The following is a 19,463-nucleotide window of genomic DNA, read 5'->3' on the forward strand; positions in this document are numbered from 1 at the left end:
CACAGACCAAACGTGTTTATATCACCATAACATGTTTTTGAAAATACGTCTGGTTCTCTGAAGTGTTGCTCAAGTGGGATTCTCTGAAACCCTCCAAAACAAAAGCAGACTAAACTGACCCACACAGGTATCATGTGATTTGATCACAACAGAGTGTGTGTGTGGAAGAGTTTAATCCAATCCTCTCTCCTCTCTCCTCACTTCTCTCGCCTCTCCTCTCTTCTTTTTTCTCCCTCCCCTTCTTTCACCAGGTTCACCGATCTGGCCTGCAGATTTTTTTGGGTTACTCTGTTGCTTGTAAATATCCTGAAAAAAAAAAACATGAGGAAAGGAATTTTTTAGCCATGTGTTTTGTGCTTGGTCCGGTTTTCTGGCACATACTGAACCCATTACTTTTGACATGTTGGTGCAAATGATATAAAATGTGTTTTTCCTTCAGGGGAACATGTGGCCTGACACGGCAGTGCAAGACAATTCACGTGAGCTTGTTTATCTATTTCACCTCTCACTCCTTCCACTTATTTCCTCTCTTCTACCAATTCTCTGTTTCTGCAGATCATCCATGAACCACCACCACCCCCAAAAGATGACAGTTCGGTAAGTCCCTTATAATCAGTCTCTGTTTTTCTGTTTATTTGCTGTGTCTTTTTTATTCTGAACCCTTGATTCTGATTGGTCTGACGGTGTGTATAACAATAAATAGACCCTAAGCCTGATAATAAAGAAATAATAAACCAAATGTGTTGGTATTTAACAAAGAATATATCATAATTGTTGATAAGGAAAGTCTTTCTGATTTCTCAGTAACATAATAAGCTGTATTTATTTATTTGTTCTTGTTTTTGCTCTGCCCCTTCTTCTCAAACACCTTGCATATATTCGCAGTCATATAATGCCTTCCAAATACAAACGGGCACAAGGAATCGTTTAAGCTTTACTGGTGTTCAGGGAATAATGTACAAAAAAAAACAAAAAAAACAAAAACCCCTATCAAATACAAAATACAAATTTTTTAGTGTGCAGTCAACAAACATTCACATAAGCACAACAAAGGCTCTTTACATTGAGTATAATCAGCATTAATAATCAGAAATAGATTAATTCTCAACATACAGGGATTAAATGAACACCTAGCATTATTTACACACCAAAAGTACCTTCAAAACAACTTGAATCCAGGAGCAATAGCAGCCATGATGACATGCTCATCCCTGCTGCTACGATGGCAGGCTCTGGTTGTTTTTCTTAGTCTGATTAGATTGCGCAAGAGTGAGGGAAATAAATAGTAACACCATATCTACATTCCTAATCTATCACCAGAGTCTCTTGGACAAACATTAAAAGTAAAAGGATCGTAAGATGATCATAAGTGTGATCATAAGTACACTGTTTAATATCCAGCTTAGCCTGTGTAAGCATAAACATTCGAAGAATACAAATATCTTTCATACGATAACCACATACCTGTCGCCCCACATATTAAGCTTAGTCTGGAGATTGGGGTTTAGTGCAGTGCTGGTTCATGGCTGGTTTTAATCACATTTCTGCACGAATAATGAAGCATGACATTTACTGTATATAACTACTGATTTCTCCTGGAACTCCACACGTTCAAACATTTTGGAAAAGTTTTTGCTAATTCATCCTCTACTAAGGCATTACAGTGATCTTATGCAGTGTGTTTTGTTCAAACAGGTAAATGATTAGAAATTCTGCTTTTGATATATTTTTGGACCAGGAACACGTTTATGTGTTAGTATAGCTAGTAATGCTTAAGTATGAAATAATGTTTTATATCCACTAAAGACACATAAAACCTCTTGCTTAAGCCATAAGTTAAAAATCTTCATTGTTATTCACAGCGGTTTATAATAATCAGTCTTAAGATCAGCCAATATTGGCATCAAAGGGTGAATTTGAGTGAATGTTCCTCTCGGATTTACTGACGTACAGTATTTTGTGTTTGATGTTGACAAATTGTCATAAAACTCAATCCAGCATTTCTCGAGCTGCCTGGCAACTTTGCATAGTAACATGTTTCAGCTGTCACTCAGAGCCTTGATGAATAAATGTAAGCTCTTCCAGTAATCATTTTTCCTCACAGTTCAATAACAAACAAGTTATTTGCATCTCCTGTGAAAGGTTTTAATTAAGAAGTCCAGCATGTGGTTTGGTTGAACAAAGACTCAGATGAAACAAATCAAAGATTTTCATCAAGATTTTTATGAGATTCCTTGGACGGAGATGAACACAAGATGAAGTTGTTACAGAGAAACAAGTTAAAGGATTGTCACAGCTACATGTTTATTTTGGTTCTTTCTGTTATACTGATGTTTATATGAATATAGTTTTAGACTTACAAGTCATTTTTAATGCTAAGGTAATTAGTAAAAGATTACCCCGAAATTCTTTCTTCGTATATCCCAGCATTAGAAGATCAGCCATGATGCAGCAGCACTGGGGTAGGTAGGGTTAAGGGCCTCTCTCAGGGGCCCAAAAGGGGAAGCTTGGTGGTGTTGGGGCTTGACTACCAACCTACCAATCAACAACCCAGAGTGTTAACCACTTGAGCCACCAGGAACCAGGAATACTAGATCCTTGTATTCATTTCCTGTAACAAAGACTCTTCAGCCTAAAAGAGACTTGTTTTACATGTTTATTTTAAGACATACATATTTTAATATTATTATTTTTATAAAAAACAATTTATACAGAGACTTATATGGTGGATCCTACACATAAACATGTTTAAAAAATTTTTAACTGTTGACGTTTCATGTATAACCTTTATGGAAGGAACCTCTTGAGTCCAGTGTTTTTAGGCAGGAAAGTTTATGCTTTCAGGTTTCTCAGTAACGCGACATGCTGCATTTATTTTATGTGAGGGAATGACTGTTAGCAGCTGTTCTGACATAAGTGATAACAAGAACTAACTGCTACATTAAATGTAACTAGAAGAATAAAAAGTGTCAGTAATTACCAGGGTATAAGAGGAATGAAACACTTTAGGAATGTACTGTTGTTGGAAATGCGGCAACTTCAGGGTGGTAACGCTAAATCCGCTTCACTCAGAGCGAAGTCCTCTACAAAAACTAGCAAAATAAATGTTCTAGTAAAAATCACTGATATTTTGGAAGGTTGCATTAACATACAATCTAACTTTATTAATCCTGTTCTGTGATGGATCGGTTCAGTCTTTGTTACATATCTGTAATATGAGGACTTTTTTAAAATGCTGCAAGACAGAAGATTGCTCGACGTCTGGGGATAGATCATTACGATAAGGGTGAGGGAATGCAGGAAATGGAAAAGCTTCATGAAACAATGGAAAAAATAGCTCATTAAAAAAGTTTTAATGTTGGTAGTTGATAGATGCTGGTGATAATTATCCAAAAGCCGTTCATCCGAATGAATTACGATAAGATGTGAAGATTGGTGGGCAGGTGAAGCTCATCAAGGGAGTAAAGGGTTAAATCGTGAAGAGGTTGAAATTTCATATGAGGCACAAATAGAGGAATGAAGGCTCTGGAAAAAATGAAGTCATGACTTGGGAGAGTCACGTCAAGTTGCATTTACTGCATCAGGGAGGGAGAGCAGCAGCCCATGTGGCTCGGCCTCCGAATAAGGGGCTAACAAATGAAAATGTCAAAGAGAAAGAGTCACACCTCATTTCTGGCAACATGCTGGGGCCATTTGGATGAAGAGCCCAAAAAACAAGAACCCAGCCCTATAAAATTCCATGCTGGTATAAAAGTGACTCCATTGTCTTCAAATTGTTTTGCACAAGCAATAAGTCTTGGATTGTTGACTACTTATTTTCGAAGGATGAAGAGGATGACGGAGCGCCAAAGAAGAAATGGCCAACAGTGGATGCTTCCTACTATGGAGGGCGTGGAGTTGGGGGTATTAAAAGGATGGAGGTGAGGACACATGTTAATCATATCAGGGTGTACATACTTTTGTGTCTTTTGGAAACAAAACTGATCAAAAACAAGACCAGATCCTGCAGTTTACATAAAGATACTAAAATATAACATTCTACTATTACAGACGTCTATTTATAATGTTGTAAGAAAACATTACTTCAAGCAGACTGTCTGAAACATCCAGCTGTTTTCACCCAGATGTTTGATCAAACTACAGCCCAAGAACAACTTACATACGAAGCCCACACATCATTTAACGTAACGCTAAACGACCAGACTGCTGAACGCTGTTACATCATAAAGTGGACTTTCTTTAACAAGCAAATATTTTTTTGCCCAGTCATCAATCATTTTTGATCCTGAAGTGTGTTTCCAGAGAAACCCCAGAGATCAGAAGAAAATAAGTAGGATGCTTCTCTTCCAGGTACGCTGGGGTGAAAAGGGATCAACTGAAGAAGGCGCTAAACTGGAAAAGGCTAAGAATGCCAGGGTAAAGATGCCAGAACAGGAGTTTGAAGCTCCTCAGACTCGGGTTCTGAACAACGGCATGCACACACTTCCAGGCCCTCGCAAGTGGTATTCTCCGATTAAGGTGAGCATCACGTAGCATTGCTTTCTCACAACTCTAGGGTTTGATCCGAGTTTGGATTACAGTCTGTGTGGAGTTTTGCATGATGTAAGGTCCTCTACCTTCACAAAACAGGCTTGGAGGTGAATTGGCGACACATCCTTACCTAGTAAGCTGATTGGAATTCACTCAAATCTGTACAGTAGGTTTAGGATCCTGCTTGCGGTTTTTTTGCTTTTCTTTCAGCAGTTGGCTTTTGTTCACTGTTTGAACTGGTGGCCCCTGTTTGTTAAATATGTGATCAAATCATACACAACAATGCTGACAGGATGATATAAATATTTGGAAGTAAACAGTTGATCTTGTGAAAGTAGTTTTTCTTCGAAAAAAAAAACAAAATCATATAAACTTCTCGTAAGTAATCACATGATTCATGAGTGAAATTTACACAATCTGTTTAGATACTTCACGTGTTTCTATTTGTTTTTATATTCACAATTAATTCATTTTTTTTCACATGATGTGTCATTTAATTTTACAAATCTGATGTTTTTCAAAAAATGTTTAATTCCGTTTTACCGGTCCTCTGGCAAAAATGTTTTATGGGACATTATCAATCAGTATAAACAAATTATTTTCTGGACGCAAGTCAATCTAAAATGAGTCAGGACTCTTTCAGTGTGGGACGTGTGTGTTTCCTTCTGTTGATAACCAAACACAGAATTTTAGTGGTTTAATGCACTTGGGCATCTCAGTGAGCAGAAATGGGTTTGATATCAATATTTACATTGATGATAGAAACATTTGTGTGGGGAAAAACAAACCTCTATTTTTTTTTAATTGTATGAATGTATTCCCCCTGATAGACGAGGTAAAAACACCGATACGTTCTACTAGTGTCTACTTTCATATACGCGTCATGTTAACATCCACTGTAGAGTGGGACATGACAAAGACATTGAATGATGAACATGGACACAACAAAGCAAGCACTGTAGCCTCTGGTGAAGAATGAATCAATGTTTTACATGTTTAAGTTCACATGTGTGAGTTCAGTAACATATTGGTGCTCCCCTGCCCACTCCCTAAAACTTGTACCATACAAGAACCAGAAACTGGGCACTAAAATTCACTACTGACCCTTCGTACACTGGACACAACCTCTTTCAGCTACTCCTTTCTAGCAGGCACTACAGAACTTTTTTCTTTCCCCAGGCAATCACCCTCATTAACCCTCACCATAATTATATTCCCTGCTTCATATCTATAAGTACTGCATTATCAGAACTGTCAGTCATCACATCATCCGTATATGTTACACACACTATTGCTGCTGTACATTGTACAAAGGTTATAAAGTAAACTCTTTATCGTACCTGACGCACAATACTGTTACCATGCACTCTCACACTGATCGGTCATATACTCTGTATTTCTATTTAATACTCGTACTGTCTATATTGTCTCACATTGTCTGTATTGGCTTGTATAGTCTGCTTTGTCTGGTCTTGTCTGTTTTTGTCTTGTCTTGTATAATCCAAGCTAAATGTATAGTGTTATTTATGTCTGTCCTTTTTTTAGAGTCACCAACAGCTGGAACCAAATTTCTTGTGTGTGTCTACACACTTGGCCAATAAACCTTATTCTGATTGTGATTGATTCTGATTCTGATATAACAACTTCTCACATGGAATCTCATATTACTCATATAATCGCACAGAAAAACATGGTCCTGAGTGAAATGTATGGGATTTTTCATGACTATAAGAAGTCATGGAAGCACATGGGTCTTAGCTAACTAAACAATTTATCATAGCTGTACCAAAAGCCTTTCACCTTTATGATGCATGACCTAAGCTGCACATGTGGCAAAGAGAATTTGCCCCGAATGTGGAGCTTCTTGTTCTATATGCATGCTGCCAGCTGGTGGGGGTCTGTAATGAAGAGCAGGCACATTGAGCTCTAAAGTCCAGGAGATGGAAGAAGCCAAGGTGCTCTGTGAAACAATGGAGAAGTTTAAAAAAAAGAAGGTTTACTGTATCTATTACCTGCTAATAACTTAGTTGATTATTCTGCTGTTCAACCTCTTTGTTTCTCCTTTCCTTTTCTATTCTGTCTTTTACTAAATATTTCAGCTTTGAGTTTGAGTGTTTTGCCATCATGCAAAGTTCGGATTCTCTTTATTATGAGTTAGCATTGGAACATTGTTGAGCTGTTACAAGGACATATGGAATAATTTGTCGTACATCTGGTATGTAGTGGTTGTGTTTCTGTTTTGTATGTTGACTTAAATTTGGTGGAAATAAAATATCTCAGCTGGCATGTATCTCAACTGGGACAGTCCTTATGACTTACCACAGATGCTGTCTGTGTTTTGTTTTTTTCAGGGTAAACTGGATGCCTTGTGGGTACTCATGAAGAAAGGCTATGACAGAGTGTCTATCATGAGACCACAACCAGGAGACAAGGTAAGAACTGGAAAAAAAAACAAATGCAAATAGAAATCGAGAAAGGTCTAAAAATAATTTACTGATATAATTTAGAAAATATCTGCTATAGTGGGGCAAAGAAGGTCCTGATACATAACATATCGTCGCTGTCAGACGGAATCCTTGTATCTCCAAAACCGTTATTTTTCAGGAAATGAAAAAACGCCGTACCTTATCTGCAGTGCACAGGGTTTAGTCCGCGTTGCAGTGGATTGTCTTGCGCTAAATTCCTGTCCTCAGACGAGCACCAGAACTAGCGGGGGTCAAGATTTTTTTTTCTTTGAGCCCAGTGTTTTGAAGACATTTACCTCAGAAGACGTGTTGATTCGTTGCGACTCTTATTAAGGAGAAATATGCCACGAAGCTCTCCCGCAGAGTGATGAAGAGGTGGACAGTTGAAGTTTTTTTTTTGCGCTCAAGCTATTTTCAAGACTTTAGATTGGTTAATAACTTGTAAAAATAACAGACCCACGTGGGGACTGACCAATAGCATCGATATGTGAAAAAATATGAAATTGACCAAATTTGGACATACGAGGTTTCCGCCCGACAGCGACGATATCCATATACAGTGATGCCTCGAGATACGAGTGCTTTGACATACGATTTTTTGAGATACGAGCTGTGATTTGACCAAATTTTTGTCTTAATATACGAGCAAATTTTTGAGATCCAAGCATCTGAGCCACCACCGCCGAAACAAAGATCCCCAACAACCACGTGTGCTCTATTTCCCCGCCTCAGCTTCCCGCGTCTCACTCGGTTAAAGCCGCCTTTCCACTGCACACGACAAACGACGGCCGATAAACAGGAAGTCATTCATTTCCTATGGAGAGTCGCAAAGGCGCTGCGTGAGGTGCCGACCATCTATGGATCCGTAATTTTCGGATCCGTTTTGAGCGTTGGATCCGTTAAAAAAATTTTACTTGTGCGACTACACCGCATCTGATATGCCGACCGGACAGGTTTTTATTAAAACGACCGGCAGATGTTTGTGAGGAAAGAGTGACAAAAAAGGCAAAAACAAGTGAAGAGAAAAGCGATGAAGAAAATTAAGCAAAATTAATGTAAAGAAAACAGAAATTGTAGCAATTAAGTTCAGTTACGTTAAGAGAATTTCAGTTCTGTCATGACCACTTTGTCAAAAGAGAATTTATTAGATGATGTGCATACAGTTAGTGTTGGCGGTATGGTTCTGTTCTGGGCAAGAATCCACGCGCCGTCCTTGCGCATGCGTGGTCAGAGCGCGGAGAGCAGCGACTAGAAAATAGAATAGACCCCCGTATAACAGAACCACTAATCATGCATAGTATTAGATATGCTCGCTTACGCATTTTTGGAAAGTAATAAATGAATGAATGGATAAATAAATAATTAAATAATTAGAGAGAGAGGGAGAGAGAGAGAAAAATATGTGGAGATTTATGACGTAAACTGGTACAAGGAACACAGGTTCCGGCATGGTGGAGTCGGGGTTGGAGGAGGGAGTTTAAATCGCAGCAGCAGCATAGCGCTAGAAATGCTCTATGAATGTTCATTTAAATGGTCGGGTAATATGGATGTCGTAACCGGATTGGTGCATTAACAGCTGAAGCACGCTTGACGTGACGTGCCAGAACTGATGCAATGCTTGATTTAAGTTCGTTAATTTTAGTGAAGTTTAGTTAAGTTCCATTTAAGTGTAAAGTAGCATTAAGAGTGTATAGTAGCGAGTAAGTGAACCAGTGTTGTATAAAGTACAAAAAGCAATACTTGAGTAAAAGTACAAGTATCGTACTAGAAAAAGACTTTGGTAGAAGTGAAAGTTGCCTTTTAGAATATTACTCAAGTAAAAGTCTTAAAGTATCTGATATTTACTGTACTTAAGTATCAAAAGTCATTTTCTGATATTTAATGTACTTAAGTATTTGAAGTAAACGTAAAAAGTAAAATTTCAGTGATTTTCTGTAGGCATAAGATCAGGGGGTGGTTATAGGGTTTCATCTTTAGGGGGCTTCACCCTCAGTGAGAATTTAAACCAAGAAGAGTTTTATATTATATATTATATGACTACATAGTAAGCCAAAAGTTATGGTATTATTTAAAATGGCAAAAGTGGACACCAAAATTTTATGCATGATGTAATGATGCCAGTCTTGAATCAGATCAGTTCATGTATGTGTGCATTCTCTACAAACAGTGTGTCCAATGAATGCAGTCATTAATAAAAAATATTCACAAGACAAAGACCAAATCAATAAATGTTATTTTTATTTAGTATTGAATGGATTGTTTGTATTAATATTTTGTTTTGTGCTACAACTCTGGTCATAAGAATAGTGACATTTCACTGCTTTTGGTTGCCGTCTTTGCGTCTTTCCGCCGATTAACGTTATAGATAAACGCTGCGCGTCCCTGTGCTTCGCCGTAGAGCGTGCGGAGCGTAATACAATCTAGGAGCAGTGATTCGCCAAACCTCCCTTATTGCAGTCGCACACATTTCTTATGATTTTATTTTGTAGTAACGAATAACGAAGACGCTTAGTGGAAATATAACGGAGTAAAAGTAGACATTTTATCTAGGAAATGTAGTGGAGTAAAAGTGAAAGTTGACATAAATTTAAATAGCAAAGTAAAGTACAGATACGTGAAATTTCTACTTAAGTACAGTAACGAAGTATTTGTACTCCGTTACATTACAACACTGAAGTGAACGAAAGCGAAAGTGTACGTACGAGACAAAATTCCGCCTGTTTACTCCTCCCTCAACCTCCGTGCGCATCTTCCGTAAAGTAAAACCAGTTTATTTTTTTTAACATTCTCTTTTAATACTGTATGTTTTTATACAATATTTGTCATTTATAAATACAGGTACTGTACATTTTTCATATTCAAAACACATAAACAAAACAAATGGAGTGGAATTTTGCGAGCTGGAACGGATTAATGAGATTTCAATTCACTTAAACGGGGAAAATTGTTTTGAGATACGAGCAATTTGAGATACGAGCAAGGTCACGGAACGAATTAAACTCGTATCTCGAGGCATCACTGTATCATGCCTTGCAGCCAGACCTGAAATACAGTAGTACAGTACATAGGGAAAAAGTATTTGCCCGAGAACATACCCATGTGGAACTCCAGCGATTATTTTTTTGCATACATAGAGATTCCCCTAATTTTATTTAAACACTTGTAGTGATTTGACAGATTGGAGCTATAACAAATTAAGATGTCAGATCAACTGAATGATTTCTGGACAAAGCCTTGCGATCTATACCTCGTTGAAACCCACAGTTTCCTACACAAAATGCAATCAATACTAGAATCCTTTTACATTCTGTCTCAGCAAAGGGGAAAAAGTTTTTTAAGAGGGTTAATCTGATCATTCTGGCTTTTACACCATAAAACTGTCAGTCACAGTTACATCTATAAGACTTGGCATCATTAAGCCTTTGTGGGGCCGGATGAAAGCCGAGGAACTCAGCAACATCCTACGGCTAGAGAGGAAATTAATACCAGATTCTCTTGACACAGAAACACTCACATCGGATCATAGGATAGATCTAAGAGCTTATCAATGCACTAAGCTTACACGACATACATATTCTTCATGGTATACACAGCATGCCGGCAAAAGGTGGCTGCGTCAGATGTTAATGCTGACTTGTAATTATAGGCTTTAGAAACGATGTCCAGGTGGGCTGTACATTTAATGCCCTGTAGAACAGAATATCTTTAGCATTTAGTGTTTGTGTTTAATTGAATGTATTGATCTTTATGGGTTAGGTGTTCTAAAGATATCAGAACCTGAAATATATCAAGAACCAAAATATAGAAAATAGTACCTTGTAAAAATAGTTTACTTGTAACACATTACACATAAATATAATATTAGTAAGGAAAAAATACAAATGTACCAATTTTATGGGGGCATTTAATAAAGATAAAAGTTATTCATAAAGCATCTTAACCCTTAAAAGGGCTCTTAAGGACCGAAAGGTGAAGAGGGAAGAGGAATGTATTGCAGACGATATTTAATAATGATAGTGAGTCAAATAAGACGATACATGATTAGATCATGTAGGGATTATTTTTGTGACCAATCATAATTGAGATAACATCTCTATAACATCTGAAATATGCCATAGCGACAGCTATGATATAATTTGTACCTAGTATCGCGTTAAGCCCCGCGTCCTCTCTAAGATAAAAGTTGTTGTATTTTCCTTGCCCAGAGATTGCTCTGAGATTGAGATTTCCTTGCTCTGAGATTGGTCCTGAATCACAATTAAGATTCCTAGTTAGAAATTTTTATGCTAAATTAGGAGCACTCTGCATTCATCCTTATACAGGCCCAGGTTTGTGAGCCGCTAGAAAGCAAGAGGGCGGAGCTTCTGTGGGCTTACGTATAGAGAAGAGCGTAAATAGCTCCTTCGTCTTACTGTGATTCAACAGCTGGCTTCAGGTGTCTTGGGTCATTTAACATTTATGGCATTTTACAGACGTAAAAACCTATGCTTTATTTTCTCATTTATACGTCTGAGAATTTGAGGGTTAAGAGCCTTGTTCAAGGACCCAGCAGTGGCAGATTGGTGGCCCTTAGATTTGAACTCACAATCTTACAATCAACAACATCCTAACGATCAGGAAGCCGTCTTATCCACTGACACGCTTTAGTGTGTGTTGTAATACACATTGCATGTGCTTCCAAAGTTACATTATTAAAAACGACATGGACTAAATGCTAAATGCTATAAATATAAATATGTTTAGCCTCGAATGACCCAATAAAGAGTTTAAAGGAGGTATATGTGTAGGATTTTTCTCAGTACTTGTTTTTGCTTCTATCCTTACTCACCAACAAGACAAAAATTACCCTCAATGGACCATCACATGCCAAGACACTCAGCCCAATCCAACATACAGACATAAACATTGGCAGTCATTAAAGACATGGTTCATTTGTTGGGAATATGTATTTTTGCTTGTGTAACGTATCTGGCTCTGAGCTTGGATTAGCAGTCAGACAAAGACGCAGATCACACCGTTAAGCTTTATATTAAAGACACAGAATGTCTTCCAAAATGTGTGCATCAGTTTCCACTCTGCAATTTGGACCTGTATAGAGATGAGGAGAAATTAGAACCCCATAACAGGCTCGGGCCATGTCATTTGGCATCAGACGAACATATCCATGGTTATATTGTGCAATCTCAAAAGAGCATGGCATTATAAAGAAAACCACAATAAGCGAACCTAGATCCAATTTAATTATCAATGAAGATTCTGCATAACCAAGGAAACCAATGCTAATCACTAATACTGCACAATGCAGTAATATGCAACTAAGTTATTACTTAACTAAGGCTGGAATCAACACAAAAATCACCAGGCACCAGTTTATACAACGAGACACACCCTTTTTGCTGTCATTATTATTATTACAAAATACGCACCCACCCTTATTATTTTCTCTCGTGAGCCAGTGCTCGGTTTCATATCCTGTTCACAGATTGAGCCCTGCAGTGAGTCATGCTTGGCTTTACTTATACTTATCCAGTGCCATTATTTTGTTACAAAGCAATTCCACTGAGATTTCCAAATTTCATGCTCATATTTGCATTGGACTTCATGCCTGATTGCTTCTTTTGGGATTTACAGTGTAGCTGTATGGTACCGAAGCGTTAAAGCCAAAAGACTTCTTTTTATTTATTTATTTTTTTAAACAGAACATGCTGAATTAATTTGAATTTGGTGGAGTCAAAATTTTCATCTCATCCAGCCAGATTTTGATCCTGGTTTCTATGCTATAATTTCTGTGTTTTCTCCAAGATCATAAACTTTATTTTTGCCGTTATAACGTAAGCGATAACAAGAACTCCTTCCACAAATGTCCCATAACGATAAAATTACTCTTGATGAAAAAATTGATGAAAAAAAAAAAACTTGAAAATGTAATCATGGGTGTAAGAGGATTAAAACACTCCAGGCCAAACCGGTAATGAAAACAAATCAGCTTTGAGGTAACATTACCTTTGTTTAGTGTTGCGCCACATAACACCACATCACTGTAGATTATTTACCTATAACAGCATGTCTGCGAGTGTTTTATCCATTACACATACCGTATACTTGCTTATGTTAAATGCCTCTTATGGCTCAGGTTGTGTTTGTGTGTTTGAGTGAGGAATGATGGTCTGTTGCTCCCTTGGAGCTTCAGAGGTTAAATTATGAAACCGGGATCGACATCGAGGATAGAAACAGCTGTGAGCTTTTAAACACACACACACACACACACACACACACACACACACACACACACACAAAAACAGATGTTCTGTGAGGCATGTGTTCTGTGTTGGCATTTGGATTTTTGCCCAAACACAGAGTGCACAAAGTTGAAGCACTTCATTCAAGTACTGTCCAGGAAAACCATTACAGAAGTCCAGCTTGAGCGCTTCGGTGTAGTCTAGGTGTGTTTAATCTTCTGTGAGGACGGATTCAGCTGTGCGGTATTGGTGTTTGAAAGATTCATACACACTTTCTGCTAGTTAACTGCAAGAAATGTATATTTCCCTGTAGCAATTGGCTCAATATGAATACCCTGTTCAGACTGTAAAACGAATGCCTAGTCAGCAGTCTAAAGGAATCAGCCTCTTTTTTTCCCCTGGAATCAGATCCCTAAGGATTGTCTATAAATCATCAAGCCTGACCCAGATTCTGAAGATCAGCGTGTGGTTATGTATCTGGGTCGGTTTACACAAAACAGCTGTGCTCGTGCATGGATTTGGACGCGTGCCGAGGTTATCGTCTAATTTCTGAAGAATGCTGCCTCGTGAACTTGTCCATATGGCTGTCCCAGCCATGCATGTCGTATATACAGTATACACAAGAGTTTTACATCAGATGTTCCTGAATGTGAATTTTTTTTATTTTTTATTATATCTGGGAGGAATTACAAAAACTTGTGCTGCTTCGTTGTGGTCATTTTTAAAGAGTTTTAGTGCAAAAAAAAAAAAAATTAAAAATTGTTTGCCTGTTGATATGTTAAAAAAAAGTAAGTACGTAGATGTGTGTCCTGTTAAGAGTAAATATATAAATAAAACTGTTTAGAATGTAACTGTACTGCAGTAATAGTATTCCAATAATATTTCCTTTTACTTAGAATTGAAAAAAAGTAAATTGTTAAGATAATTGCTTCCAATGAAGGGAACGGCTCCCATAAATTTAATAGCGACTCTTCGGTGATGTTAATTAATTTGTAGGTATTGAATTAGAAACTATTCCCGTCTTAAGACAAATAAGCAGAGCATCCTGCTTTTTTATTTGTTTTTTGTTTTTTTTGAAGAAGAAGAAATACATTTCAGTATTGCGTGTGAGCTGCTTTCGTGTCATTTCGCTTTTGGATTCATGCAATATGCTTTTGTTTTGTTTAGTTTTCCATTTCTGTTTGTTTGTTTCTGTTTCGTTTTGTCTCCACCCATGTCCTGGCATTGCAACCCTATGGTGTTCACCTGTTCTGTGTTAACTCTTTGATTGGTTCGTCTGTGTTATAGCCTGCTGCTTCTTTGTCTCATGCAAAATCTTACCGTGCGTTCCTGCCGTTTAGAATAAGCCGTGATACTGATTGGGTTTCTAGTGTTTACATGTGTATTGATCCCCCCCCATGTTTTCTCCAGCTTATGATTGTTACAGTAATTAGATTAGGCTCTGCTCTTAATCTCTACTTCACTTCGGTTTCATCGCCTGTTCGTTTCAGTCAGTGAAAAACAATATAAAAGGTCTCTGTTGAAGGTAAGGTTTTCATCATGATCCACACAAGGTACACGTCCCTCGATATTATATAACTCGTGAAATGAACCAGAGAGGAATTTAGGATTCAGAAACAGTATGAAGGGAAATTGTGAGTGTGTGAGTGAGAGCCAGAGAGAAAAAACCTTGGCCTGAAGGTTGGAAAATGGAACAGAGCCTCAAACGAAATGCGAATATAGGAGATGTAGTGCAAAGTGCTGGACAGAACTCCTTCTTTTAATTACTACTACTACTCTTTGCATCATTAGCATCTAGTCAAGTTTGAGATGAGTTTGAGTTGAGGCTTTTTTTCTGCTCTCCTGCTCTCCATAAACGTCTTCATTATCTTCCAGGAAGCTGTGCTCTGTAATTTGCCTTCAGTGTTTCGGGAAATCAACAAGCCACCTCTTCCTCTCGGTGTGATTAAAACCAAGCTTAGGTCTGGCATTTTCAGCGTAATTAGTGTCAGCAGCGCAGCAGGAGGCTCTATTTCAACTTCTACTTCTACTGCACTGGCATAGCTTGAGGCTAACAACAACATCTCAGTGTTTTCTACTCTTATATCACTCGCTTGGACTCGATGTCTGACTGTGAAGAGTGAATGTCAGAGGCCTCGTGAGAGTGCTGGCAATCTACAGGAAGTCACTTGGATCAGAGGATTTTTGGATTAGAAATCCCATTAAAAAAAAAGGGATTTCTGTTCCAAAAACGTGTTTATTTGTTTTCGTCGAAAATTCATGGAAAAATCCGGCATGAACGACATTATTATTAACATGTGATCTTAAAAAAATACAAACATATAAAGCCTCATGAAATGTGTGGTTGTGTATCCTTTGACATTGCATCCTTTAACAAAATGATGCATTTTTCTTATAGGGTCGCTGTATGAACATCACCCGTATCAAGTCAAGCTCGTCTCCACATTATCCAGCGTATAACCGCCACACCCCGATCTACACACCACAGCAAAGCTGCACCACTCCTCCTCCTCCTCCTCAGAGCCAGCTTCCTCCAGTCTCCATCACGCCGTCTCCACCCATCACGCCTCCTCCATCATACACCCCTCCGTCAGCCTGGTCCTCGTCATCGGCGCCTGTTTTCTTTGCTTCGCCTCCTTCTCCTCCAGCCTCACCTACAGGACCGCTGCCTCCTCCCCCACTAGCCCCGCCTCCAGGCCGTGTCCCTCCTCCTGACCGCCTTCCACCACGCCCTTCCCTCTAGGGCTATGTTTGTGAGCGTGGAAGCGAATTCAGGAAGTCGGTGGGAGACTCAAATCATTCTCCTTTACCTTCTGTGTGGCCTTTGACAATAAAAAATTAATGACTGGCCCACCAGTGGGAACAAACGCAAGGGGACAGACTACGTCTTCAATTTCAGCTAGGAAACTACAGGAACCACAACACAGACCAAAGCAATATTACAGACCACACTGAACACCACGCACAAGTCGTCAAAGCAAGCTTTCACAACGGGCCACTGTTACTCAACCCCACGTGTCTAAACGACAGAATGGACATACATCTGAAGCCATTTGCAGTTTGAAAAAAAATGGAGCAGTGAATGATCCATTTATGAAGTCTATTTAATGGGAAAAGTTGCAATAACTGCATGGTTTGTTCATTCATACAGCTAATACACATTCATGAGACGTTTATATAAGATAAGTCCTACAAATAAAACAGAATCCAGTCTCTAAATCTAGAGAAACTTCTGCCAGAATCCTGAGTGTGACAAATGTGACAGTATTTGGTGTTATTCACTCGCATATGCAGTTTGCATATTAGAAAGGAAGGAAGGAAGGAAGGAAGGCAAGAAAGTAACATAAAATCTAGCAAAGAAAGAAAGAAAGAAAGAAAGAAAGAAACTATATCCGATCTAGCTAAGAAAGAAACGTTTCTTTAGGACTTTTAGCTTAGGATTTATTTCACGAAGGTTTTGCACATTTTTACACACAATCCTTTAGTAAACAAGTCGCTCAGGCATTCAGTAATAATATCCACATCTGTAAATGTAATATACTTTGATATTCTAGCTGTAGGTTCATTGTTGTATGACTTTTTCCCCTCACATTTTCTATGTTAGGTATTCGCCTGTGCAATAGTGTGTTTTTTAGTCCCAGAACTGTGGAATATTACGTGCTGGAGTTTATTTCTTGGCCTGTCAGTGCACACTTGATAAGATGTACAAGTGCACAACCACCTTATCGCATACTTTTATACATGTCGTGTATAAATATACATAAATATCCGATGCCTTTTTTTTTCCCTTGGTGTATTGATGTTGGGTCATTTTATCAAATATTTGTGTCCTAAACTGTGATCTTTGCATCATGTATAAGAGGAGTAGAATACAGTAAGCTTCTAAACTCCAGAAGAACTGATGGAAATCCTTGTTTGTTGCCAATGAGACTCCTTCCAGCAGTGTGTCTGGTCTGAATGATGTGTTTTATACTCTATCACTGTGTTATGATCATTTTGGGTTCTGCTTTCATCACATTTGGGTCCTAAATTATTACAAAACTTGTTCTAAGACTAATGTGCAAGACTAATATAGTACACACACTTCGATGACTGATACCCAAGTACGCAAAGGGTTTTTTTTTTGCTCTTTAATCATATTTGGTTCTGTATCAGTGATAAATAAGAGCTTGCTTTGTTCTCTGTGTGTGTTTCGGCAAGCGCTGTGGTTGAATTTAAGGAGGACGGGAAAGAAAAACCTCATAACGGCGAGCAGAAATGACGGAATCGTTTTCAGAAGCAGACGTGAAGTAAGACTTAATATTGCAGGGACACAAATACTGAAAATGTATCAGCTGTTAAATTTGTCTAGGTGTGTACATACTGTTTCTGCATTAGCACTCGTTCTTATGTGTGTCTCGCTTTTTATAAATGCATTTGTTAAACTGGCTTCGTGTCTTATCTCTCAGAGATAGCTCTAAAAAACACAGTATCTATAAGACAAGCAAGCGAAGCTTCTTTCTTTACTTATTTCCTACTATCTTTCTTTCCTTTCTTTCACTATCAGAGACAGACACAACACATTCCCCAGTGTTTCCAGAGGTGGTCTATGTTTAAATTTAAGTTTGTTTTAGGCCACGCCCACTTTGCCTGTAAATCCGTAAAATGTAAACCCCAAATCGTTTGGGTTTGTTCTTGGCTCGTAGGACGGAGGATCCACAATCTAGCTAAGAATCTAGTTAAGAAAGAAGGAAGGAAGAAAATGAAGGAAAGGAAGGAAGGAAGGAAGGAAGGAAGGAAGGAATATAATCTAGCTAAGAAAGAAGGAAGGAAGGAAGGAAGGAAGGAAGGAAGGAAGGAATATAATCTAGCTAGGAAGGAAGGAAGGAAGGAAGGAAGGAAGGAAGGAAGGAAGGAAGGAAGGAAGGAAGGAAGGAATATAATCTAGCTAAGAAAGAAGGAAGGAAGGAAGGAAGGAAGGAAGGAAGGATTATAATCTAGCTAAGAAAGAAGGAAGGAAGAAAGAGAAGGAAGGAAGGAAGGAAGGAAGGAAGGAAGGAAGGAATATAATCTAGCTAGGAAGGAAGGAAGGAAGGAAGGAAGAAAGGAAGGAAGGAAGGAATATAATCTAGCTAGGAAGGAAGGAAGGAAGGAAAGAAGGAAGGAAGGAATATAATCTAGCTAAGAAAGAAGAAAGGAAGGAAGGAAGGAAGGAAGGAAGATAATCTAGCTAAGAAAGAAAGAAGTAAGGAAGATAATCTAGCTAAGAAAGAAGGAAGGAAGGAAGGAAGGAAGGAAGGAAGGAAGGAAGGAAAGAAGGAAGGAAGAATCTAGCTAAGAAAGAAAGAAAGAAGGAAGGAAGGAAGATAATCTAGCTAAGAAGGAAGGAAGGAAGGAAGGAAGGAAGGAAGGAAGGAAGGAAGGAAGGAAGGAATATAATCTAGCTAAGAAAGAAAGAAAGAAGGAAGGAAGGAAGGAAGGAAGGAAGGAAGATGATCTAGCTAAGAAAGAAAGAAGGAAGGAAGAAAGGAAGATAATCTAGCTAAGAAAGAAGGAAGGAAAGAAGGAAGGCATATAATCTAGCTAAGAAAGAAAGAAGGAAGGAAGGAAGATAATCTAGCTAAGAAAGAAAGAAGGAAGGAAGAAAGGAAGATAATCTAGCTAAGAAAGAAGGAAGGAAGGAAGGAAAGAAGGAAGGCATATAATCTAGCTAAGAAAGAAAGAAGGAAGGAAGGAAGATAATCTAGCTAAGAAAGAAAGAAGGAAGGAAGAAAGGAATATAATTTAGCTAAGAAAGAAGGAAGGAAGGAATATAATCTAGCTAAGAAAGAAAGAAGGAAGGAAGGAAGGAAGGCATATAATCTGGCTAAGAAAGAAAGAATGAAAGAAAGAAAGAAGACAGGGTTTGTGATTTGTTCTGTCAGCATTGAGATTTTGTTTGCAGAGGCAGACATGTGACCTGATCTCCAGCACTGCAGTGGCAGCCTCCAGCCCTCGGCATCCTGGTAGGATTTAATAAACCTTTGGAGACCTTTTCTGCAGCTGTTGTCAGTCCGCTCCCTTACACAATTCAGATTACACAACATTCTTGTTGTATCAGCTCGGACTGACCATTCTGTGACTACGCTGGTGAGCTTAAACACTGATACTTGAGTCATATTCTAGCAATGCTGTTAACCCCAGTGTGTAACACATGCTGAAGAAAAGCATCACACTGCAACACTGAGGACGATAACAACACCACGACTGG

The 19,463-nt window shown here is 38.4% G+C and overlaps 1 protein-coding gene across 2 annotated transcripts in view; it reads left to right on the forward strand.

Moving 5' to 3' along the window:
- Positions 1-17,658, forward strand: part of LOC132853841 (anthrax toxin receptor 1-like) — a 38,386-nt gene extending 20,728 nt beyond the window's left edge. Inside the window, exons 14-19 of one of the 2 annotated variants that reach the window (XM_060881845.1) lie at positions 440-479; positions 556-597; positions 3,825-3,920; positions 4,351-4,518; positions 6,882-6,962; positions 15,633-17,658. In XM_060881845.1, coding sequence (XP_060737828.1) covers positions 440-479; positions 556-597; positions 3,825-3,920; positions 4,351-4,518; positions 6,882-6,962; positions 15,633-15,977 — 772 coding nt within the window. In that variant the 3' untranslated portion in view covers positions 15,978-17,658. The remainder of the gene's footprint in view (positions 1-439; positions 480-555; positions 598-3,824; positions 3,921-4,350; positions 4,519-6,881; positions 6,963-15,632) is intronic. The other variant, XM_060881844.1, reaches the window with a different exon arrangement.
- The last annotated feature ends 1,805 nt before the right edge of the window (positions 17,659-19,463 follow it).

The sequence above is a fragment of the Tachysurus vachellii genome, chromosome 11 (genome assembly GCF_030014155.1).
Source record: "Tachysurus vachellii isolate PV-2020 chromosome 11, HZAU_Pvac_v1, whole genome shotgun sequence".
Classification (NCBI taxonomy): Eukaryota; Metazoa; Chordata; class Actinopteri; order Siluriformes; family Bagridae; genus Tachysurus; species Tachysurus vachellii.